The sequence below is a fragment of the Rhinopithecus roxellana genome, chromosome 17, assembly GCF_007565055.1.
Source record: "Rhinopithecus roxellana isolate Shanxi Qingling chromosome 17, ASM756505v1, whole genome shotgun sequence".
In the NCBI taxonomy this organism is placed as follows: Eukaryota; Metazoa; Chordata; class Mammalia; order Primates; family Cercopithecidae; genus Rhinopithecus; species Rhinopithecus roxellana.
In genome coordinates this window covers 59,406,481-59,432,441 of record NC_044565.1, presented here as the reverse complement: position 1 = coordinate 59,432,441, position 25,961 = coordinate 59,406,481, and the positions used below count along the sequence as shown (strand labels likewise).

The 25,961-nt window shown below is 35.4% G+C and overlaps 1 protein-coding gene across 4 annotated transcripts in view; it reads left to right on the top strand.

The window, feature by feature from the left end:
- Positions 1-25,961, top strand: part of SMC6 (structural maintenance of chromosomes 6) — an 88,035-nt gene that overhangs the window by 50,262 nt on the left and 11,812 nt on the right. For 2 of the 4 annotated variants that reach the window (XM_010354839.2, XM_030921040.1), the window contains exons 19-24: positions 386-466; positions 1,907-2,077; positions 5,847-5,984; positions 6,971-7,116; positions 16,566-16,691; positions 21,631-21,736. In XM_010354839.2, the coding sequence (XP_010353141.1) occupies positions 386-466; positions 1,907-2,077; positions 5,847-5,984; positions 6,971-7,116; positions 16,566-16,691; positions 21,631-21,736 (768 nt within the window). Of the gene's footprint in view, positions 1-385; positions 467-1,906; positions 2,078-5,846; positions 5,985-6,970; positions 7,117-16,565; positions 16,692-21,630; positions 21,737-25,390; positions 25,527-25,961 lie in introns of those variants that run through there. The other 2 variants (XR_004054311.1, XM_030921041.1) reach the window with 2 other exon arrangements.

Genomic DNA, 25,961 nt, shown 5'->3' with positions numbered 1-25,961 from the left:
CTATCTGAAAGGATATCAGAAACCCCCATAGGTTACTTGGTTCACACTGGGAGAACCACTGGATTAGAATAATCACTCCATAACTTGAGACTTTGGATGTTTCAGAAAAATGTTTCTTGATGGACTCAACAGCGCCATCATTTAAAGTGCTAAGACGGATTACTTACATCTCTTTTGCATGGGAATGGAGTAGTATATAAGAGTGATATGGCAGAATTTGTATGTAATTTCCTTTGGTTAATTTAATACTAATGTACCCCTTTCATTAATTATGGAATCCTTCTGTATCATCAACATTGTAGAGCTTTGTAGATTAATACATCCTTTCCAAGGTTTTTGGTTTAAAATTTTTTTTGTTACTAAAATCCAAATACTTTTCTTTTAGATGAAAATAAGAAAAAGTAATTCTGAAATTCGGGAACTTGAGAACATAGAAGAACACCAGTCTGTAGATATTGCAACTTTGGTAAAATACTTTTTTTCAATTTAATGTAATATTAAAGGATAAAGCCACGATTCAGGTTAATGGCATCAACTCAGCTTTTTTAGAAAGTTCTTTTAATTGAAGCTACTCTTTATGATTGCTGTCTCCATTCACCAAGAAGGTAAAAACTACCTGGTATATAGCCTTCATATTTTTTAATGTTGTGTGTATATATAACTTTCATGCATAATCATTGATTTTGTCTTCTATCACATGCAAAAAAGCTTTACCCGAACTTAATTATATTTCTAAACAAGGGCCCATCAAACCCTGCTACTGAGCATAGTGTTTTTCACATAGGCACTCTCAGAGTTCCTCGGTATCAATATGAATGGGCACAGATGTCTGGATCATTTTTTGATCAGTTCTAATTGGTGTCTTGTTTTTTTTTTCTTTTTTTAAAATCAGTATTTTTCATTTTAATTCAACACATTTTTTACTGTATTTTTTTTTTCAGGAGTCTGTTTATGACACTTAGCTTTTTCTGAGTTTCAGTAAACAGTGAATTAGATAAATTGCAGTTTTGTTAAAATGAATAAATATTTATTGTGTGTCTGCTTTGTATCAGGAAGCATATTAACTGCTAAGGAATACAACAGTGCACAAAATGGAATAAGTCTCAGTGCTGGTGAAGCTTTACTCTGATTAGAATTTCTCTTCATTTTTTACTAGTAGTCTTGTTTTTCACTTTCTGCTTTTTATTTTTCCGCTTTAATTCCTTTTATTGATAGACTAAATTTCGTTTTTATGATTTTTTTTTTTTGAGATGGAATATCACTCTTGTTGCCCATGTTGGAGTGCAGTGGTGCAATCTTGGCTCACTGTAACCTCTGCCTCCCAGGTTCAAGCAATTCTCCTGCCTCAGCCTCCTAAGTAGCTGGGATTACATAGGCATGTGCTACCACGCCCAGCTAATTTTTTGTATTTAGTAAAGACGGGCTTTCACCATGTTGGTCAGGCTGGTCTCAAACTCCTGACCTTAGATGATCCACCCATGTCGACCTCCCAAAGTGCTGGGATTACAGGCATGAGCCACTGCACCTGGCCGACTAAATTTCTTAAACATACGGATAATATCTTATTTATCTTTGTTTACTTAGCATCTAACATATTCTCTGGCACAAGATGTAGTATAGTTTGGAAAAAATGAATAGATAGAATGAAAGTTATTCTTTTTGGTTATGATCTTAAGCAGAATATTGTCTCCTAAATATCATCCCTTCTGATTTTTCAGCTTGTTTTCCTCTACTTCCTAATTTACCGTTAAGAGTATAAAAATATTCTAGTGTTCTTTCTATTTGTATTTGATCTGATTTGCATATAGCCTATAGTTTCTCCTCTCAGAATTATTTATATGTTTCTTCTATTTGAAAGCTTAAAAAGTGTTTTAATTAACCCTATATGCTGTTTAAATTTTATCAGGAAGATGAAGCTCAGGAAAATAAAAGCAAAATGAAAATGGTTGAGAAACATATGGAGCAACAAAAAGAAAATATGGAGCATCTTAAAAGTCTGAAAATAGAAGCAGAAAATAAGTATGATGCAATTAAATTAAAAATTAATCAACTATCAGAGCTAGCCGACCCACTTAAGGTATATATTTTTGATATTCTGTTATGTATGTATTTTATGGTTTAGTTTTATATCCACAGTGTACTTATTGGGTATTGGCCTAAAAGAATTTCTGGTTAAATGTAAATATAATAGCATAAAAATCGAATATAAAGAATGGTGGGAACCAAACTTTCATCATTAGATCAATTAGTATTAAACACTTCTGTTCATGCCTTTAGGAGAATAAATCACCAAATTTCCATTTCTCCTAGAGGATTATAATTTTTTTTTTTTAACCTCTTTATGATTTTTAAAAATCAGAACCAGGAGCAGAGACATCTTGTACATGTAGAATGTCTCTGTGCTTACTTGTTCTGTTGTCCCAGCTTTGCTTCAATAACTCAAAAGATTAGTTGCTATAAAAGCCACCTTGAAATAAAGTACTACTCATCTCTTGTTTGTCAGCTATCTCATTATGTTCCAGGCTGAATTCAATTGGCTTTATTTTTAACTTGTATTTTTTGAGACAAAATTGGCCATGAAGTTTTTCATAATATTCCCTTATTATTCCTCGTAAATTTGATCAACAGAGAAAAAATAAACTGAAGAAAAACAAATAGACTGAAATAAACAACATCTTAGGGACCTGTGAAACTATAACAGAATAGCTGACATTTGTATTGTTGGAGTCTTAGAAAGTGAGGGAAAAGAGGGCATGACTGAAGACGTACTTAAAAAAATAATGGCTAAACACTTCCCAAATTTGGCAAAAAGCATAAACTTACAGATTAAAGAATGTAAGTAAACCGAAAACAAGATAAGCCCAACGTAATCTGCAATAAGACACATTATAGTGAAACTTCTGGAAATTAAAGATCTTACAGATAGCAAGAGAAAACCTTATATAGAAAAGGATTTTTGAATGACAGCATATTTCTCATAAGAAACTATGGAGGCCAGATGGAAGTGGCATATTTTTCAAGTGCGAAATGACCTGTCAACTCTGTGTCCGCCAAATGTATTTCCAAGCAATAAAGGAAAAAATCAAGATATTCTCAGATAAAGGCAAACTTAGAGAATTTGTTGGAACATCAGGAAGGAAAAAAGAATGAGATAAAAATAGGAAAAAATGCAATAGACTTTACTTCTTGAGTTTTAAAAATTATATTTAGAAGGCTAGCAAAAATTATAATATCTCAGATAATTCTAAATGTATGTAGAGGAAGGTATTTAAGACTTATATTTAAAATGGGGAAAAGAAAAGGGATGCAAAAGGGAGATAAGATTTCTATACTTCTCAAACTGGTAAAATAATTATGCCAGTAGACTGTGATGTTTGGTGTATATCATGTAATACCTACAGCAGCTTCTAAAAAAAGCTATACAAGGAGGTGCACTAAAACATACTACAAATAAGTTGAGATGGAATCCTTAATGTATGTTGGAGTAAACACATGAGGCAGGAAGGAGAAGACAGATAAACAACAAACAGAATACAAAAAATAAAATGACAGACTTAAATTTAGACTTACTTGTCTAAATAAATGAAAGACAGATATGGACAAAGTAGATTAAAACATGACTATATGCTCTCTATAAATAGCTCACTTCAAATACAGCCATATAGGCAGGTTGAAAGTAAAAGGATGGAAAATGGTATATCCTGCAAATAATAATCAAAAGAAAGCAGGAGTAGCTATATTAAAATCAGATGAAGTGGACTTCAAAATAAAATTACCAGAGACAAACAAGGACATTATGTAATGACAAAAGGTTCAGTCCACCAAAAATACATAGCAATTCTAAATATGTGTGCAACAAATATTAGAGTTGTAACATATGGGAAGCAAAATCTTATCAAAATCTTATAGAACTTCAATAATTGATAGAGCAACTATACCAAAAGTGAACAAGGATATAGAAAAACTCAACAGGATCTAATCATTATTTATGTATTGTTCAGTAAAATTTATCCATTTAAAGTGTGTAGTTCAGTGATTTTTCATATATTCAGAGTTGTGTAACCATTTCCACCGTTTGAGAACATTTTCATCACCTAATAAAGAAACCTGTACTGATTAACAGTCACTCCCAATTCTCTCCTATTCCCATGCCCTGGCAAAAACTAATCTACTTTCTATCTCTATAGATTTGCCTATTCCAGATATTTCATATGAGTAGAATCATATAATATGCGGTCTTTTTTTACTGGCTCCTTCAACTTAGCATAATGTTTTCAAGTTTCATCTGTGTTGTAGCATGTGTCAGAACTTTCTTACTTTTATTGCCTAGTCAAGTTCACATTTTATTTATGCGTTCATCAGTTGATGGACATTCGGGCGCTGCTGCTGCAAACATTCATGTACAAGTTTTTGTGTAGATATGTATTGTCATTTGTCTCAGATACCTGGGAATGGAATTACTAGACTATGTGCTTACACTGCGTTTTGAAGAACTTTGAAACTTTCCAAAGTGACTGTACCATTTAATGTTCTCACCAACAGTGTTTGAATGTCCCAATTTCTCCACATCCTTATCAACACTGGTTATTTTCTGCCTTTTTAATTTTAACCATGCTAGTGAGTGAGAAGTGGTATCTCATTGTGATTTTGATTTGTATTTTCCTTATGGCTAATACCGTTGGTAGTTTTCATGTGCTTATTGGCCATTTGTTTATCTTTGGGGAAATGTCTCTTTAAATCTTTGCCCATTTTACAGTTGGGTTATGGGTCTTTTATTTTTGAGTTGTAAGAGTTCTTTATTCTGGATATGTGTTGGCTGTTTTTCATGTTACAGTAAATGTTTTAATTCATTTTTCAGTTATTCCTAGTATATAGATACATTACTGAATTTTGTATTGACCTGTATCCAGTAACCTTTCTAAACTCACTTATTAGTTTAAAGTTCTTTTGGAATTTATGTACCATCATCTGTCTTTGTGTAAATACAGTATTACGTTTTCTTTTTTCTTCTGATTTTTATGCTTTCTATTTCCTTTTATTTTAATTGAACTAGCCAGGACCTCCAACAACTGTTGACCTTTAGTACATTGTTGAATAGAAGCCATGAAACTAGAAGTCCTTACCTTGCTCTTGTTCTTAAAAAGAAAACATTCTATATTTCATCATGAAGTAATAGCTACTATTTGCTTTTAATTGTCCTGTTTTTGTTGTTCTTCATACTTTCCCTCTTCATGTCCTTCCTCTGAGATTACCAAGTAATTATGAGTGTTCCTTTATCTCTTCTCCCAGTTTTTTAGCTATACCCTTTGTTTTATTTTTCCAGTGGTGGCCGTGCATTACAGTACGCATCTTTACCTTATATCTACTACTGTTTGTTTTTAAAGTGATCTTGGGATAGCTTCTTTTTTGTATTTTCTGCTTAAAATTGTGAAGTTATACCAGATATTACTAAATAAATCAGAGTTAAATTTTTTTACATCCTTGCTTTTTCCCCGACCCACCTTTTTTAAAACCAGGTATCCTTTTTCAGGTGTCCTCTGTAAGTACCTAACACTTGCATTGTTTTAAGTTTTTAAAGGCTAATGTGGATTCCCCAAAAAATGCCTGGTGTATTAAAATAAAACTGAAAGTACCATAGTATATGGGGAATTCAGATAAGAATTTGAATTTAAGGTGACTTCCTAATTTGGGAAACTCCTCACTTGTATTCAGACCCATATGGATTAAATAACACTTGCCTCTTCAAACAGCATAATCCTAGCCACTTTATTGAGTTGTTAATTATCTTTATGCCTATGCTGGAAATTTTTTTAAAACAGTCTTTTATTTTGGTTTTGTTCAAACAGGATGAATTAAACCTTGCTGATTCTGAAGTGGATAACCAAAAACGAGGGAAACGACATTATGAAGAAAAACAAAAAGAACACTTGGATACCTTAAATAAAAAGAAACGAGAACTGGATATGAAAGAGAAAGAACTACAGGTTTTTCACCATTTTTTTCAAGTTATTTTGTTTTCAGCCTGAGTCATGATTATTAAAGTGTGTTTTCCCTAATGTCATGTTTCTAAAAACAGACAAGTTGTCTGAATTTGTTTCATATAGAGTAATAGGTGTTTGGGTGAGTCAACAGAAGAGACTTAGGGACCCTCAAAGTGTGAGGACTTAAATAGGCACGACTCCAGCAGTCCTGTATTATGCCTCTGAGTGCTTTAGAAAGTAGCACTGTCTTTCAGCTAACATAGCTCCTTAGATGCCCACCTTGGCAAGCGGATAGCCATTGTGTGTCCGGAAAAGGCACCCCTTCCAGAGAGTAGTTGGGCTGTGAGCTGGGCTAGATTTTAGCTCCTACTAGACATGTCTGTTGGCAACTAGAGTGGCCCAGTGTTTAGAGGAGAATAAATTGAAGGCAATCTTGTCCTAACCAGAACAGGTGGATTCCAATTTTGCATTTATATCTTAAGGAAAATGATCTAAACTCTGTAATTCATTTTCTTATTTGTTTTCCTCATTTGTTTAAGAATAATACAGAAAGTTGTGAATATAAATGAGTACAATGTGTAAAAGTGCCTTGTATTCTTTACCCCATGAGGGTCTTTGTTTGTGTTTTTAATACCATTGGTGCTCAGAGTCCACCCTAAAGGACATGGAAACCTACATCTCACCTTGGTGCCCTGGGTAGCAAGCTTTTCGGAACTGCTACATTAAATTTGTTTCACTAAGAAGTTGTGGAGATCTTGCACCTTATTAAAGTTACACACAGCAATGCAGTTTTCTCTTGAGGTCATTCCTCTGGACTTTATCTTCAATATAAAACCTAGATAAATATAAATACATTGATATTAAATGTAATTAAAATACATTTATTAAACATAAGTTCAGAATTTTACTTTGCATATTTTGGCACAAGTAGTGTAATGAATTGTTATATCAAAGAAGAGTTTTAAAGATTTAAACATCTATTTTCTTAGGAGAAAATGTCACAAGCAAGACAGATCTGCCCGGAGCGTATAGAAGTAGAAAAATCTGCATCAATTCTGGACAAAGAAATTAATCGATTAAGGCAGAAGATACAGGCAGAACATGCTAGTCATGGAGATCGAGAGGAAATAATGAGGTAAGTAGCTGGTAGCTTTTCTGCTTTACCATATTATTCATGCATATCATCAAGACAAAAAATGAAAAACATATACACGTCTTAAATTTAAATGAAGTGTTACTGTAGCAAATACTTATAGCTGAAGTAGTCCTTAATGTGTGTGTTATTTTCAATAAGTAGTAACCTTTTTTCTTCTGAACTATTATAAAACTTATTATGGAATTTCATTTTAACATAAATGCTTTTGTGTATCTGTAAGTTTCATATAGACATGAAAATGTTCAACTTCATAAGTAATAAAAGAAATGGAAATCAAAACAGAAGCCATTTTTCAAATACATCAAATCGAATAGGATGAAAATAACGCTAATATTCTATGTCAGTAAGTTCAATGAAATGGAAATTTTTATATTACTGATAAAAACGGACGCTCTTGATAATTAGAGCACAGGTTCTGAAGAAAGAGTTATCTCAATTTAAATTGCATTTCCAGCCGGGTGCGGTGGCTCAAGCCTGTAATCCCAGCACTTTGGGAGGCCGAGACAGGCGGATCACGAGGTCAGGAGATCGAGACCACCCTGGCTAACACGGTGAAACCCCGTCTCTACTAAAAATACAAAAAACTAGCCAGGCGAGGTGGCGGCGCCTGTAGTCCCAGCTACTCGGGAGGCTGAGGCAGGAGAATGGCGTGAACCTGGGAGGCGGAGCTTGCAGTGAGCTGAGATCTGGCCACTGTACTCCAGCCTGGGTGACAGAGCGAGACTCCGTCTCAAAAAAAAAAAAAAAAAAAAAAAAAAAAATTGCATTTCCACCACCTGCTTATATGACTTTGGCAAATTACCTATCTCTCTGAACTTTAATTTTCTCATTCACAAAATGGGGATTGTTCTGAAGATTAAATGAAATGATCCGTAAACAATATGTGGGAAATATAGTATATTAGTTATCATTAATGTCTTTCTGAAAAACATTTAGTGGTATGTCAACATATTTTGTCAAAATTTTAATTGACCAGGTAATTTTGTTGCTATTACATACTCCAGTGGGGTACGTATGGTATTTTGATACATACATACAATGTGTATGAGTGAGAATATGCAAGATTTGTTGTTCTGTGCCTGGCTTATTTCACTTAATAAGTGACCTCCAGTTCTATCTATGTTGCTGTAAACGACAGGATTTCATTCTTTTTTTGTTTTTTTGAGATGGAGTTTTGCTCCTCTTGCTCAGGCTGGAGTACAATGGCATAATCTTGGCTCACTGCAACCTCTGCCTCCCGGGTTCAAGTAATTCTCCTGTCTCAGCCTCCCAAGTAGCTGGAATTACAAACAGGCACATGCCACCACACCCATCTCATTTTTGTATTTTTAGTGGAGACCGGGTTTCATCATGTTGGTCAGGCTGATCTTGAACTGCTGACCTCAGGTGATCTGCCTGCCTCAGACTCCCAAAGTGCTGAGATTACAGGCATGAGCCACCATGCCGGGCCTCATTCTTTTTTATAGCTGAATAGTATTCTGGGATGTGTGTGTGTATGTATACACGTTTTTCTTTCTTTCTTCGTTCATTAATGGACATGTGGGTTGATCACATATCTTGGCTATTGTGAATAGTTGCTGTTTTGATTTAGTGATATATCTTGAAGATCTTGTATCAGTACATAGATATTTCCTCAGTGTCTTTTATAATTTCACCATATTTAATAATCTTTTCATGGATAGTTGAGTTTTAATCTCATCTTTTGCTATTGCAAATGGTGGAACACAATAACTGAATGTGCATTATTTTATATGTACTCAGGATTTTTTTTTTTAATAGTATAAACTCCATATGGTCAGATTTCCCTTTCTAAGGATTGCACTAATTTTGCATTTCCATTAGCAATGTATTAGAGTGTCTGTTTTCCTACAGCCTAAACAGTGTTTGTCCTTAGATTTTTTTTTGCTGATTTCCCAAAAGAAATAATTAACTGTAATTTTAATGTACATTTCTCTTATATTGAGTGAAGTTGAACATCTTTTCATTTATTTATATTTTTTTGTAACCTTTTCATGTACTTTTTTTCTTTTCAGTACATTATGCAGATTTTTAAAATTAAATTAATTTTGTGATATATATTCACAGGTAGTTTTTTTTTTGTTTTTTTGTTTTGTTTGTTTGATTTTTTTGAAATGGAGTCTTCCTCTGTCACCCAGACTGGAGTGTGGTAGTGTGATCTTGGCTCACCACAACCTCTGCCTCCTGGGTTCAAGCGATTATCCTGCCTCAGTCTCCCAAGTAGCTGGGATTACAGGCGTGCACCACCACGTGCAGCTAATTTTTTTTTATTTTTAGTAGAGCTGGAGTTTCGCCATGTTGACCAAGCTGGTCTCGAACTCCTGACCTCAGGTGATCCACCTGCCTCAGCCTCCCAAAGTGCTGGGATTACAGGCATGAGCCACCACACCTGGCTACAGGCAGTTGTTAAAAAACCATACTGTTTTAATTATCGTGACTTTATGATGTTCTCTCTGATTTTCATTGTTAATTTTTCAGTGAATTTAGTAACCTGAGCAAAAGCTATTTATTTTTCTGTGGAAAATCAATTTTTAATCCCATGGTCTGCTAGTCACTCACATATTACATTTCTCTTTCTATTAGTTATAAAATAAAATAATTGCAGTAATGATTTAAGAAGCAACTGGAGCTCAAACAAAATTTTAACCCTAGTAGATTTTCCCATTTGGAATTAATAGTGTATTGAACAGAGAAATTGCCTAGATCCAGTTGCCGTAGACATGCATCCATTATTATAAATACAGTTGGCTCTCTGTATCCGCTGGTTCCATATCCACAGGTTCAACCAACTGCAGATTGAAAAGACTGGGGGAAAAATCTCAAAAACAACAAAAAAAGAATACAACAGTAAAACATAATACAAATTTAAAAAAAAATACAGAATACAGTAAAACAACTATTTACATAGCATTTACATTGTATTAGGTATTATAAGTAATCTCTAGAGATGATTTAAAGTATACAGGAAGATGTATATAGGTTATACGCAAATACTGTGACATTTATAAAAGGGATTCATGGTATCTGCACAGGGGTCCCTGGAACCAGTTCCTTCGCAGATACTGAGGGACAGCTCTATCAAAAATCATAAAACGTCAAACATTATTGAAAAGCCATATATATATTTAGCATGTATACATGCACACATATACATGCACTCACATTTCTTTAAATTTTTTTTCTGTACCATTCAAAAGTAGGTTTCATATTTCATGACCCTTTACCTCTTAGTACTTCAATATATTCCCTAAGAATAAGAGTATTATCTTACATAACCACAATGCTGTTATAAAGTTCAGGAAACTTAACATTGATACCTGTAGTCCAATTCCGATGTTGACAGTTCTCCATGTCTTTCCTACGATATCGGATGCAGTCTAGGGTCGTGTATTTCATTTGTCATACTCTTTTACAGAATGCTCTTTATTTTGGTTTTATATGATATTTTTTCTCATAATTAGGTTCATATGTGTTCTTGGCCAAGATGCCACAGAAATGATGATGTATCTTTTTCTGGATATCACATCCAGAGGCACATAATCTATCTATTTCTGCTTCTTTCTTTCTCTCTCTCTTTCTCTCTCTCTCTCTCTGTCTCTCTCACTGATGATGTTAATTTTGACCACCACATCTGGCCACAGGCAGTTGTTAAAAAACCATACTGTTTTAGTTATTATGGCGTTATGATGTTCTTTCTGATTTTCATTGTTAATTTATTCAGTGAATTTAGTAACCTGAGCAAAAGCAAAAGTAAAGGTGTTAATTGGTTTTTCCATTGTATGCTTTACTGTTTTTTCCTTGCAACTAATAAACATTCTGCATACAGACACTTTGCAACCCTGCTAGTATCCTGCTTTTTATCATATTTTCATCCCTAGATTTATCATCTGCTAATGATTCTTACCTGAACGAATCTTTACTATACTGCTTGCAAAATGAGGATTTTTCAATTCTGTTGCATCCTTCATATTTATCAGTCACTTGAAAGAAAGAGCCTACGTTGTCTCCAATTTATCTATTTATTAATTTATTTACTTGCCTTTGCAATATGGACTTTGCAATTATTGCCAAATCCCCTCTGCAAGATATGTTTACAATTATTTTTTTTCTGGTGTTTAGTAAATTTACTGTGTTCTAAAGTTACTTGGATTAAGTTTTTCTCTCTCTCTTTATTTTTACAGTTATTAATTGACTTGATTTGGAAATGTTTTTATTTGTGTTCAGTTTCCTTGTTAATTTAATTTTACAGACTTCTGTTTTACTCAATGGACTGTAGTCATTTATAGTCCATGTTTATTTTAAGATTTTCTTTTTTTGAGACAGGGTCTCGCTCTGTTGTCCAGGCCGGAGTTCAGTGGTAGGATCTCGGCTCACTGCAACCTCTGCCTCCCGGGCTCAAGTGATCCTCCCGCCTCAGCCTCCCAAAGTGCTGGGATTATAGGCATGAGCCACCCCATGGCCTATTTTAAGATTTAAATTGTTCCATCTTTGGTCAAATGGAGGCTCTTCAAGCTGGTTCCTGCATTTTCTTAACATGCTTTCCTTCTTGGTTTTTTTTAATAGCATTTTTAAACTTTGTGACATAACAAAATGTTTCAAGCTCATTCTATACCTGACCCAGCCTTGAAGTCAGTCACTTCTCCGAAGAGCCCTGGTTCCTTTTTTTAAGGAATGATACCTAAAAACAAAATTTGGATTTTAGGGGTGCTAATTTTTGCTGGAGTAGCATTTCTTCCAGTACCTTTCAGTTAACAGAACTAAAAATGTGAGTTTGTATTGGTGTCTCCAGTGGGCAGTCCAATCCCACAAAGGGCTTTTTAACCTTAACCTATTCCTTATTTCTGTCTTTTTTTCCTCCGTGGGAGGAACTCTGGCTCTCAACAACGTTAATATTTACTCAGTTCCACAATATATATCTACAAAAAGAAAATTATTGAAAAACATTCAAGATGTGTTTGCAATTATTTTTTCTCTACTATTTAGTAAATTTATCTGTTCTAAAGTTATTTGGATTAGGTTTTTATTGTTGTAGTTATTGTCTGTTTGTTTTTTTTTTGTTTTGAGTCGGAGTCTCGCTCTGTCGCCCAGGCTGGAGTGCAGTGGCCTGATCTCAGCTCACTGCAAGCTCCGCCTCCCGGGTTTACGCCATTCTCCTGCCTCAGCCTCCCAAGTAGCTGGGACTACAGGCGCCCGCCAACTCGCCCGGCTAGTTTTTTGTATTTTTTAGTAGAGACGGGGTTTCGCCGTGTTAGCTAGGTTGGTCTCGATCTCCTGACCTCGCGATCCACCCGTCTCGGCCTCCCAAAGTGCTGGGATTACAGGCTTGAGCCACCGCGCCCGGCCTGTAGTTATTGTCTTGATTTAGAAATGCTTTTGTTTTTGTTTGCATTCAATTTTAGATTTCTCTAATCCTTGTTTATGTAATTTCTCTTCGAGGGGAATATGTAGAAATTAACATGTTTTCACAAGTCAAAGCCATAAACAAAAGTATATTCAGGGATGTGTTCTCCCTTTTATCCTTTCCACCCCATTTCTTCTGGCCCACTCCCTATAGGCAACAGTTCTTTTTTATTTTCTATCTTTCATGTTTTTTATTTGTTTGTGAAAGTAAGCAGGTTCATATGTGTTTTCTTTTTTCCATGGTTCCTCTACTTTTTTTCACAAAAGGTAGTCAACCATCTTGCTTTTATCATTCACCAATATACCTGAAGATCACTCTATATCAGTTCATTGAGATCTTCCTCATTCTTTTTACAGCTTCATTGTACTCTGTTTTGTGAGTCTGCACACACACATTGATCTGTACCTTAGTTTATTCAATCATTCTGTGTGTGTGCATTTTGGTTATTTCCAGTATTTAGCAGTTACAGATAATGCTGCAATGAATTATCTTGCACATGCATGCACATTTGTGTGTATGTGTATTATTGGATACACTTGTGGCATCATATCAGTGCTCGAATCTGTATCTTCACAGTAATTTTCCAGAAGTGACTTTACTAGTTTGAAGCATAAATGTATAAGTGGTTTAGTTAGATATTTTCAAACCTTCTCTATAGGGTGTGTATCATTTTTGCATTTGTGCCAGCATTGTATAGGTTGAGTATTCCTTATCCAAAATGCCTGGAACCAGAAGTATTTTGGATTTTGGATTTGGAATATTGGTGTATTGATGAGATATCTTGGAGATGGGACCTAAATCTAAACACAAAAATTCATTTATGTTTTATATACACCTTATACACATAGCCTGCGGGTAATTTTATGTAATTTTTAAATGATTTTGTGCACGGAACAAACTTTGTATACATTGAATCATTAGAAAGTGAAAGTGTTACTATCTTAGCCATCCATGTAAACAGTCTGTGGTTGTTTGACATCACTGTCATTCCTGATTCTGAATTTATATAAGCAATCATTTTCTTACACTTATTCACACGTAAGTACTTAGTAAAAAAAATGTGACATATATATCTAGCATGTATGTATGTCATACATGTACAGAAAAGATATATCACAGCTGAAGGGGGCTAGGAAGGTCTCTTTTCCCTTGGGGACACTGAATAGATAAACTGCATTGTGTGCCTACATTTTGACTGCAACCTGTCCCATGAGGTCAGGTGTGGAATTTTTCACTTTTGGCATCCTATCAGTGCTCAAAATGTTTCAGATTTTGAAGTATTTTGAATTTCAGATTTTTGGTTTGCTTTTTGGGATACAGTCTCACTCTGTTGCCCAGGCTGGAGTGCTGTGGCACGATCTTGGCTCACTGCAACCTCTGCCTCCTGGATTCAAGCAATTCTCCTGCCTCAGCCTCCCAAGAAGCTGGAATTAACCAGCACCTGCCACCATGCCCAGCTAAGTTTTGTATTTTTAGTAGAGACAGGGTTTTACTATGTTGGCCAGGGTGGTCTCGAACTCTCGACCTCAAGTGATCCTCCTGCCTTTGCCTCCCAAAGTGCTTACAGGCGTGAGATACCGTACCTGGCCAAATTTCAAATTTTTGGATTAGGAATGCTCAACCTGTGTAAGAGAGGATACTTTTCCCCCCAACTTTGCCAACAAAGTGTGTAGTGTATAGTTAAGCTTTTTAATTTGTGCCTGTCTGATGGCTGAGAAATTGTATATAAAAATGTAACTTTAATTACATTCCATCATTATGAATAAAACTTAACATTTTTTCATGTATTTAAGAATCATTTTTATACCTTGTGAATTATCTATTCTTTTTTAAAATTGTTTTTCTATAGTGTTTTTCCCCTCAAAGTTTAAGTTTTTAACATATATGTGTGTATTAGGAGTATTAGCCAAATATTACAAATTTTTCTCTTGATTTCTTTTTTGAATTTGCACATATATTTTTTGCTATGAAAAGATTATTTTTATTTGGTTCAATTTGTCGTTCTTTGATTACAACTGGATTTTGGGTCGTAGTTAAAATGCTTTTCTCTGCGTCTAGGTTATGGAGGTATTCACCTACGATTTTTTTTCTTATTCCTTTTTCCACATGTTCTAATTACCTATGATTTTTAAGTACTTCTGTATGTCCATTTTTTACATGATATCTGTGATTTTTTTGGAGTTTATTCTCATGTATGGTGTGAGGAATAGGTTTTGTCTTTTTCCACATGACGATGCAGCCATTTGAAAAGTTGTTTGTTCTCTTTTGCTTGAGAATGGCGTGTATGAATATTTTCTGTGTTTTATAAGTTGATAAGAATTTGTCTTTAGCTTTTATGTTTGAAGGATAGTTTGGCCTAATATAAAATCTTTAGCTCATACTTTTTCTCCTGAGCATCTTGTTTATGTTGGTGCTTGTCTATTATGTCCTGTAACTTGTCCAGAATGTTAGAATTCAGTGATTCTTTCATTGTTAAACATTGCTTTTTCAATATTTAGATTTAAGTCTTTTATTTCTTAAAAATTTTGTTGAATTTTACTTTAAAATATTTTGTTTCATTGTTTTGGTTTTTTTGCGGCCTTTAGTTATAATGTTGGATATCTATATCTTCTCTAGTTATCATTTTGTCTAACCCTTTTGTCTGTTTTTTTTTTTCATTTTGCTTGATTTTCTCATTTATGTTTTTTTCCATCTATGTGTTTTCCATGTTTCTCTTTTCTCCTATGCGTCTTCTCATTTTGTCTTCATATCTGTGTGTGTTCTTTTTAGGAGGAGGTTCTAGCCCTCCTACCTTCCTGTCTGTGGGTTCTCTTGCTTTACCTACTCCTCTTGTCTGATTATTACCTTCTTTTGTTTATCTGTTCTTTCAGTTCTTTTGTCTGCTTTGAGGTATTCCTTCCTGGTAGCACTTGTCTGATGTTTGTGTTTGTTTGTTTGTTTTTATTCTTTAAGACAGGCTCTTGCTCTGTCACCCAGGCTGAAGTGCAGTGGTACAATCATGGCTCACTGCAGCCTTGAACTTCTGGGTTCAGGTGATCCTGTGCCTCACCCTCCTGAGTAGCTGAGACCACAGGCACATGCCACCACACCTGGCTGATTTTTATTTAATTATTTGTAGAGATAGAGTCTTGCTATATTGTCCAAGCTGGTCTCTAATTCCTGGGCTCAAACAATCCTCTCACCTTGGCCTCCCAAAGTGCTGGGATTATAGGCATGAGCCAATATACCTGGCCTCTTTTGTTGTTTTAATTTATGATGTTCAATTGTAATTTTCATCTGCTTTGTGGCAACACTGTTCTAATAAGTTTTCTTTGTCTGTAGGAGAGTTTTGCTGTTCTTTTTCATATTTTCCCCATAAATATCTGGATGCTGTGCCAGCGTTTTTTGTTACTTATTTTTTTAATTAGTTGAATTTTCCTGGACCAGTTATTTGAAGGAGAATGGGAAGGGTAGCTGTGGGAGCCTCGACCAGCATTGCCTTTCATGCTAATTCAAGTATAGGCTTGCCACAGTAAAAGGCTGTTGCCTTTTGTAATAGCACTTTGAGTAGCCATTCCATCTCTGCCTCTTTGATCTTATCTTGTTTAGGACAGGGGAGGGTGGATTCTAATGCTGGCTTGAGTTCTTTTTTTCTTTTATTGGTATCTGTTACTGAAGGAAACCTTTCTTCCAGTGTGACCCCTTCCCTTTTTGAAGGTGTGTATTTGCTGGCATTCTCTAAGATCTGCCGCCTCTAGGCCCCACCAGGGTACTTGTTCACACACTGTCTCTGCCTCCTGTAGGGCTTGGACCTTGTTCCTTCCCTGTCCGGGTAGTACTGTCTCATTCCGTACCACCCTTTCATTCTGGGAGTGTAATTTCACTGGAAATTTATGAAATTGACTGCTGCTAGGTCCCCTTAGTACTCTCTGCCTCTCCCTATTCTTCCCAGTTAAATCTGTTTCAGATTCTACTCTTACGTTTTTTACGTGTGGCATATTTCTTACGTAATATTTTGTTTATATAATAGGCAGTACCAAGAAGCAAGAGAGACCTATCTTGATCTAGATAATAAAGTAAGGACTTTAAAAAAGTTTATTAAATTATTGGGAGAAATCATGGACCACAGATTCAAAACATATCAACAATTTAGAAGGTAAGTACATTGGAAAACATGACTATGTATTGTACATTTTTGTGTTTCTCTGTTTTCACATTATTTATATAATTCTCTTATAGCAAAGACTATTAAATGCTTGCTTTGTTATTCAGTTCTTAGGATTCTCTAATTTAATCAGACAATTCTGAATCTGCAGGACTCTTTATAGTGAGCTTATCCAACTGTTGCACTCTGTTAGATATTCTTTATGCTTAATAGGTTCTTTATGCTTAAACAGGTCCTTTGAAAGGGAACTCATTGGTTCTAAAATAGCCTATTTTACCTTTGGCTATTGCATGTTTTTAATGGATACAAGCATTTGGTAGGAACTATAAAGGTAATACCTCAGTTGATTTACCGTAATCTACTAGAATGACGTAGCTCCATGAATCCAGAAACTCTGTTTTGTTTACTGCTGTATCTCTAGTTTCTATAACCATACCTGATACATACCAATATACGTTGGTTGGATAAATGAATACAGAATTAGGGAAACTGGATATTAGTATATCCAGAGATGTACAGACTCACAGAGATAGATTGAATCCAACTGATAACAAGTGGCGGAAATAAACAGAGGATAGTTGATAGGGAGGGATGGCCCTTTAATGTACATGAATCCAAGGCAGCCCTCGTTCTTCCATTTGCCTCTGTGTTTCTCCAGGCAAATTCCCTCAGTAATATGCTTTTTAAAACTGTCTTTACACCAAAAATTCTACCATCTTAAGCCTGTACCAATGAAAAAAAAAAAAAAAAGTACCTAGCTCTTATATTCCTTAGTGAAAGCATAGGTTAGTTTTTGAAATTCCCTTTTCAGTTTTACAGGCATATTAGTAGGACTTGAATTGAATAGGACCCATTTATACCCTTTTGAGGCTACTTTTAAGCCTTGTTAGATGAGATTAGAGCAGCCGTTGGTTGCGGGCTAATTTTTTCCTACCTCTGAGGCAGTGCTATTCTGAGTACTCTCCCGATACTTTATGAATCACGAGGTCTTCGCTGTAGCCAGTAAGAACATGAACTATTCCTGGTCGTGTGTGAGCTGTCGGAATTCTGTTTCCTTTGGATATTTCTTTTCCCAACCTCAAATGGTGTCCTCACACGTATGCACTGACCAGTACTCAGCTCCAGACTGGAACAGAACCCTTTGTAGAGCCTCTGAAGTTTATTTTGCCACCCCAGACTCCCAGCTCCAGCTCCTCAAACAAGAGCAACAGCTCTACTTTGGTTTCTACTCCCTTGTCCTCTTTGGGTGAAGAGCACTGTGGGGCATTGGTAGGGTTCAGTGTTTGTTTCCTATCTTTCAGAGATCATTTGACTAGAACTGCCTGTTCTAGGGGATTGGAAGAAGTTAATTGCAACCCCCTTGGATATCTTTGAGGGATTCAGCGGAGGAAGTGACTGCAGATGTGGTGGAAGTGGCAAGAGAACTAGAATTAAATGTGGAGCCTGAAGATAGCCAGAGTCTGAAAACGCTTGTTTTATGTATTTTGTCTCCTATTTTAGTTTCAGGCAGAAGAATAAACCCAATCTCTATTACTACATAAATCTGTTCCAGATGCAGTAGGATTTATTTTTATATCATTACTCAGAAATTTGTATTTAAAAGGTTTTTTGTAAAGTACTGGTCTTACAGTTTACAGGCATACCTCATTTTACTGCAGTTCACTTTATTGCACAAATGTTGCATTTTTTACAAATTGAAGGTTTATAGCAAGCCTGCTTCAACCAAGTCTGTCAGCACCATTTATCCAACAGCATGTGATCACTTAATGTCTCTGTGTCATATTTTGTTTAATTTTTGCAATATTTCAGACTTTTTCATTACTATTAATCTGTTGTAGTGATCTGTCATCAGTGATCTTTGTTACTGTTGAAATTGTTTTCGGGTGCCACAAACTGTGCCCATATAAGACAGCAAACTTAATCAACAAATGTTGTGTGTGTTCTTCCTGCTCCACTGACTGGCCATTCATTCCCTCATCTCTCTCTGTCCCCTTAGGCCTCCCTGCTCCCTGAGACACAACAGTATTGAAATTAGGCTAGTTAATAGCCTTACAGTGACCTCTGAGTGTCCAAGTGAAAGGAAGAGTAGGATTTCTGTCACTTTAAATCAAAAGCTAGAAATGATTAAGCTTAGTGAGGAAGGTATGTCAAAAGCCAAGATAAGCCAAAAGCTAGGCCTCTTGTGCCAGTTAGCCAAGTTGTAAATGCAAAGGAAAAGTTCTTGAAGGAAATTGAAAGTGCTATTCCGGTAAACACACTAATGATAAGAAAATTAGACAGCCTTGTTGTTGATATGAAGGAAGTTTCAATGGTCTGGATAGAAGATCAAAGCAGCTGTAACATTCCCTTAAGTCAAAACCTAATCCAGAGCAATGCCCTAACTGTCCAATTCGATGAAGGCTGAGAAAGGTGAGGAAGCTGCAGAAGAAGAGTATGACACTAGCAGAGGTTTGTTCATGAGGTTGAAGGAAAGAGGCCATCTTTGTAATATAAAAGTACAAGGTGAAACAGCAAGCACTGATGTAGAAGCTGCACATTATCTGGAAGATCTGACTAAGATAACTGATGAAAGTGGCTACACTAAACAATGGATTTTCAACACAGGCAAAACAGCCTTGTATTAGAAGATGCCATCTAGGACTTTCATAGCTGGAAAGGAGATGTCAATGCCTGGCTTCACAGGACAGGCCAAATCTCTTATTAGAGGCAAATGAAGCTAATGACTTTAAGCCAATGTTTATTTACCATGCTGAAAATCCTAGGACCCTTAAGAATTGTGCAATCTACTTTGCATGTGCTCTACAAATGGAAAAACAAAGACTGATGAGAGCACATTTGTTTATAGCATCATGGATTACTGAATATTTTAAGCCCACTATTGAGTCCTACAGCTCAGAAGAAATATTTCTTTGAAAATGTTACTGCTCATTGACAGTGCACCTGGTCACCCAAGAGCTGATATGATATACAAGAAGAAAATGTTGTTTTCATGCCTACTAACATCCATTCTGTAACCCATAGATCAAGGAGTAATTTTAACTCTCAAGTCTTTTATTTAAGAAATATATTTTTAACACCATAGCTGCTGTACATAGTGATTCCTCAATAGATCTGAGCAAAGTAAATTGAAAACCTTCTGGAAAGGACTCATCATTCGAGGTACCATTAAGATCATTTATGATTCATGGGAGGAAGTCAAAATATCAACAATAGTGTAAACAAAACTTTTGTGTGCAGTGGGAAGCCAAAAAATGTGTGTGACTCATTTTATTGCAATATTCACTTTTTTTGGTGGTAGTCTGGAACTGAACCTGCAGTATTTCTGAAGTATGCCTGTATTAATTTCATATGATTCTTTACCACTTACATATTTCATATTGTTTACTCAGTCTTAGAAGGGGAGTGAAAATGACCTAATTTTAAAAATTGTTATGTCTTTACTCTGGAGAACTTTGCCATTTTTTTTTGAGATGGAGTCTCGCTCTCTCGCCCAGGCTGGAGTGCAGTGGCTCGAACTCGGCTCACTGCAAGCTCTGCCTCCCAGGTTCACGCCATTCTCCGGCCTCAGCCTCCCAAGTAGCTGGGACTACAGGCTCCCGCTACCACGCCAGGCTTATTTTTTTTTATTTTTAGTAGAGACGGGGTTTCACCATGTTAGGCAGGATGGTCTCAATATCCTGACCTTGTGATCCACCCACCTCAGCCTCCCAAAGTGCTGGGATTACAGGCGTGAGCCACCGCACCCAGCCAGAACCTTGCCATTTTATGACAACAGTCTCTTTTAGACATCCCATGAATGGAGCAATAAATGAATACATATCTGTATTGAAAGAAAAGTTAATAGAAAACTCTGAAAACCAGCTAGCAGTGGTTGCTGTGGCAGCAGAAGGAAACTCAGGCTATCAGTGATTTCTAGTGTGGGAATTTAATGCAGTTCAGGGAGGGAAATAGGAAGGAAAAGAGTACCAGAGAAATGAGCCTTAGGCTTACTAGGGAGCAAAGATGTTCTGAAACCACGGCCAGTGACTTACCACACAGATCTTATTTTCTAAATACCATTCCCCGCTGAAAGGAACCAGGGCTCCATGGAGAAATGGCGGATTCCAGAGCTGGGCAGGGAAGGTACAGATGAACCTCATGCTATGGCAGAAAGGAAGGAAGGGCTCAAAAAAAAGGGGGGAGTCATGATGAAAGGACACATGATCCAGCTTGAAGGGGGTGCCCACTGGAAAAATCTAGGATAGTTTGAGGATCTCAATAAGGATAGTAATAGATGGTGTGAATAATGTAAAAATAAAGCCAGTGAATAAGACTCCCTAATCTATTCTGATACATAGAAAGTTAGATAAGGAAATAAAGAATTGAGGAAGAAGGGAAAGTTCCTTACAGTAAAATGCCATCTAATATATAGAGAAGGAAAGATAGAGTTTGCATTGTGCCAAGCAAAGTGTAAGGCATTAGAGGTACCCAGTGCTTAAGAGAGTGCCCTTAGCTTTTTTGCGACTATGAAATTGGAAGGAGGCAAAATAAATAGATACTTTGTCCGTTTATCTTGTCACCGTCAGAGTTAATCCTCTCAAGGACAAAATATCTTTGTAATGTGTTAGGGTAATGCCTTAGATTATTAATTAGTTGAATGACTGATACATTCCTAAGCACTGACTATGGTATAATGTGTTATATTAAACGTGAGATGACTCTTTAATTTTTTTATTATAAAAGTAAATGAACTGGTGAAAATGTAGGGACATAAATGAATATAAAGACACAAGGGAAAAAATATTACCTAAAACTCAACTAGTAAGTGAATAACCAATGTTTACATTTCAGCATATTTCCATCTGGTTTTCTAACATGCTTAGATCATGCTGAATATAGTTTTAAAAAACCTTTGCCTTCTTATTAATGTGCCTAATTTTTAAATTTCAAGGTGTTTGACTTTACGATGCAAATTGTACTTTGACAACTTACTATCTCAGCGGGCCTATTGTGGAAAAATGAATTTTGACCACAAGAATGAAACTCTAAGTATATCAGTAAGTATCTTAATTCTTTTCATCCTAATCATTAGAAAAACTAGTTATTTCTTTTCTTTTCTATTTTTGTTGGGTATTTTTTAGAGACAGAGTCTTACTCTGTTGCCCAGACTGGAGTGCAGTGGTATGATCATAGCTCACTGTAACCTTGCATAGGCTCAAGTGACCCTCCTGCCTCAGCCTCCCAAGTAGCTAGGACTATAGGTGCATGCCACCATGCCCAGCTAATTTTTTTTTTTTTTTTTTTTTTTTTCTGTATAGACAGGGTCTCACTATGTTGCCCAAGCTGGTCTTAAACTCCTGGCCTCAAGCAGTTCTCCTGCCTTGGCCTTCCAAAGTGCTAGGATTATCGGTGTGAGCCACCATGCCTAGCCTGCTGCTTTTCTTTTGATAAAACACTGATAAACTTTAACCTGTTGTCTTTGATTTTTAACTTAAGGATGGTCTTTGCCAATGTGTTGAATTTAAATTGATCTTACTAAATAAAGCTCCTAGCGTAGATTTTATTTATAGACAAACACATTATTTTCTTAGGGTAATAATTGGGAATTTTTTTTCAGTGACAAGTATTTACCTTGTCTTTCTACTCCACTAGTTCCCTTTTAAAATGTATACAGCATTTTAAATTATTCGGGACTTTATGGAAAGTACATAGTCTCCAGTCTCCTATAAGGAAGTAAAGAAGGTTCTTCCCCACTTAATTGTGTTTTTACTCTTTACTTCTGAAGTTGTCCCTAGATCTGGCCACTTTTGAGTAAAAAAAAAGCTACCGTATTCAACTTGATTTTATAGGTTCTTTCATAGTCATGTGTTAAAAGGGCATATTGAGATATGGCATTAAAAAAATGTACAGTCAGGAGGCCAGGAACAACTACCCACTCTAACTATTCTGGGGCAGAATTTTCAAATAATTACCTACTACTGTTAGTTACCATAAATCTTATCCTTTTATTTTAGTACTTAGAATAAATGTTAAATTTTTGGAACATCTTTTTTGTTTAAAAGCTCTGCATTTTAACCATATTAGAAAGTTAACTTTTACTGTCTCTTTAATTTCTACTGCTAGATCATTGGTAACTCCTCTTCACCTACCTTTGGTTTTTAAAAGACCCAGTTATTAAAGATACAAATTGAAAGTATTGAGAAGAATTGTGATTATTGATAGGGAAGGTAGTATGTCATAGTAGTTTATTGTTCTCACTGTAGACTATAAAAAAGCCAGGGAAATTACAAAACTTTTATTTTTAAAAAGACGTTGGAAAGCCGTCTAAACAGTAATGACTAGACAAATTGGAATTCCAAGGGATAGGGGAGCCTGTCCAAGGTAAACTGACAATTGCTGGACATTTTCTTTCCTGGGAGCGTTTGCTGATTCTGGGCTTTCAGTAGTCTAGTAGTAGGAAGAGGGCTAACAAGTAGTAGCAGGAGGAGGAGGAGGGCTGACAAGACAGTAGAAACTTGGGAAGGGAACTGCTAGGCACCTAACTAATGTTTCAGTCAGTCACTTCCTTAGTTCTGATGTTGTGCACAGTTGGCCCAAGGAACAGTTATGAATGAAAAGTGGACTAAGTCTTAGGAAAATTGCAATTTATGCCCAATCCAGCTTTCTCCCTTATTGACTGTGAGCCCTATCATACCTGAAGCCTAATATAAGGAAAGGGGTCCCCTCTTTCGTGAAATATTGTACATTTGGAGGCACCATTGATCTTTTTTATTATTATTATTTTTATTTTTATATATTGTTTATTTTAATTCTAAAAGCAAAACATGAATATGGCTTTAAAATTTCCAAAAGTACAGCAGAGTAGAAAATTGAAAAGCATTATCTCCCTTTAAAATTTCTATTGGCCACCACAAAAACTCCATTTATTATACCACTAATTTCCTGATTTATCAATCTAAGATCTTAGCTGCTGCCTCCCAGCTATAAAAGATAAAAAGGCAGTACATTTAAACTATGATCCATCTTCTCGCACACCAAACCCAAAATCCATTCTCAATATCTCTCTCTGAAGTATACAAAGGATATGATACTACATTTGTTTTTAGACCATTGATCTTTTACACAAAATATCAAGCGTAAGATAATAAAGACTGAGTGCTTACACCGTAAGATCAGGAAGAAAGCAGTTTTGTCCACGTTCGCCATTTATATTCAGAAGTAGAACTAAAGGTTTTAACCAGTGCAGTTAGCCCAGAAAAAGAACTAAAAGACATGTATATTGGAACAGAAGAAGTAAAATTCTTTTGGTCCACAAATAATATGGTTATCTCTGCAGAAAATCTGATAGAATCTACAAAAAGAGCTACTAGAACTAGTTGGAGTTATAACTAGCAAGGTTGCAGACACAATCAGTATGCAAAAATGAATTACATTTCTATATACTTGCACCAAATGATTAGAAATTGAAATTTTAAAAAATACCATTTATATTAGCATCAAAAATATAAACTACCTAGGGAAAAATCTGCCAGAAGATATTCAAGACCTGTATACTGAAAACTACTAAAATAGATGCTGAGAAGCTAAAGAAGACCTAAATAAATGGAGAGACACAGGGTGTTGCTAGATCAGAAGACTCAGTATTACTAAGAAGTAAGTTCTTCCCAAATTGATCTACAGACTGACTCGACTCAATTTTCATTAAAATGCCAGCAGACGTTTTTATAGAAATTGGCAAGCTGATCCTAAAATTCATATAGAAATGCAAAGGGCCTAAACTAGCCAAAACAACTTTGAAAAGGAAGAATAAAATTGAAGGACTTATCAAATTGTACACTTTAAATATATGCAGTTTATTATATTTCATTTATACTTAAAGCTGTAAAAATTACCACATATATAAAGAAGCATGGAAAAGTGACTGATAATTTTTTTAAAGTAGAAAATAGAACCAGACCACCAAATGATAGTTACAAGAGAAAACAGACTAATATTTTTAACCATGATTAATTTGTTAAAGAACATAGAGTTAATCACAAACAAAATGGACAGAACAGATTCAACATTGAATTGGAATCCACAATTTCAATACAGAATTGGAAGCTACAAGAACATTCTAAAACTGAAAAGCGTAATATCTGAAATTAAGAGCTCATTGGATGAATTTAACAGCCAACTGGACACAACAGAAGACAAAATTAACAAATCAAGGCAGGTTAAAGGGAAATGTCTAAATTGAACAGGATAAAAACAGAAAACACTGAACAGAGTTTGAGATATGAGGAGCACAACCAGCAAGTTTAACATAATTGGAGTCCCTATAGGATAGAACAAAGAATGAGCAGAAAGAATATTTGAAGAGATAATGTTTGAGAATTTTCAAAACTGAAATACATCTATCTAGATTCAGAAACCTCAGCAACCTATAAGTGAGGTAGATATAAAGAAAACCACACTTAAAATCTATATGATAGTCAAATAGCTGAAAACCAAAAACAAAGAGGTAACCTTACAAGTAGCAAGAGAAAAAATATGCGTTAGTTTCCAAAGAGCAACAATAAAACCGAAGGCAGACTTTTAAATAGGAATTGTGGAAAGTAAACATTACCTGACAGACTTTAAAGTGCTAGCAGAATTGTTTTTAAAAACTGATATCTAGAATTCAATAACTAGCAAAACTACTTTTCAAAAATGAAGATGAAACGTCTTAGTTTTCAGACAAACAAAAGCTGAAATAATTATTCTTCAGTATGCTTGGCCCACAAGAAATACTAGAGAACATCTTCAGATGAAAGAAAAATGGATGGAAACATGGAATTGCAGAAGGAACAGAGAGGAATGCAAAAGGTAAATCTGTGGGTAAATACAAAACAGTTTTGGCTATCTAAATCAACAATAATAATATTGTCGAATAGACACTCAAGTCTTGAGGGGCTTAGAAGCTGTAAAAATCAAATGTATGACAATAGCACCAAAAGGGAATAGAAGTACATAGAGTTCTAAACTGTTGTAAGGTTCTTGTACCTTTCAGGAAGTAATACCAATACTAATTTAAGATATACTAATATATCAGTGATACATATTGCAATCTCTAGAGTAACCACTGAATTTTAAAAGAATGTATAATTTTAAAGCTAACAGAGACCAAATAAAAGGAATGGAAAGCAAAAATACTCAATTAAATGAAGGCAAAAAGGGAAGAGAAATAAAGAACATACGGAACAAATTGAAAGGAGATGCATGACTCAAATATAGATACATCAGTAATTACATTAAGTGTAA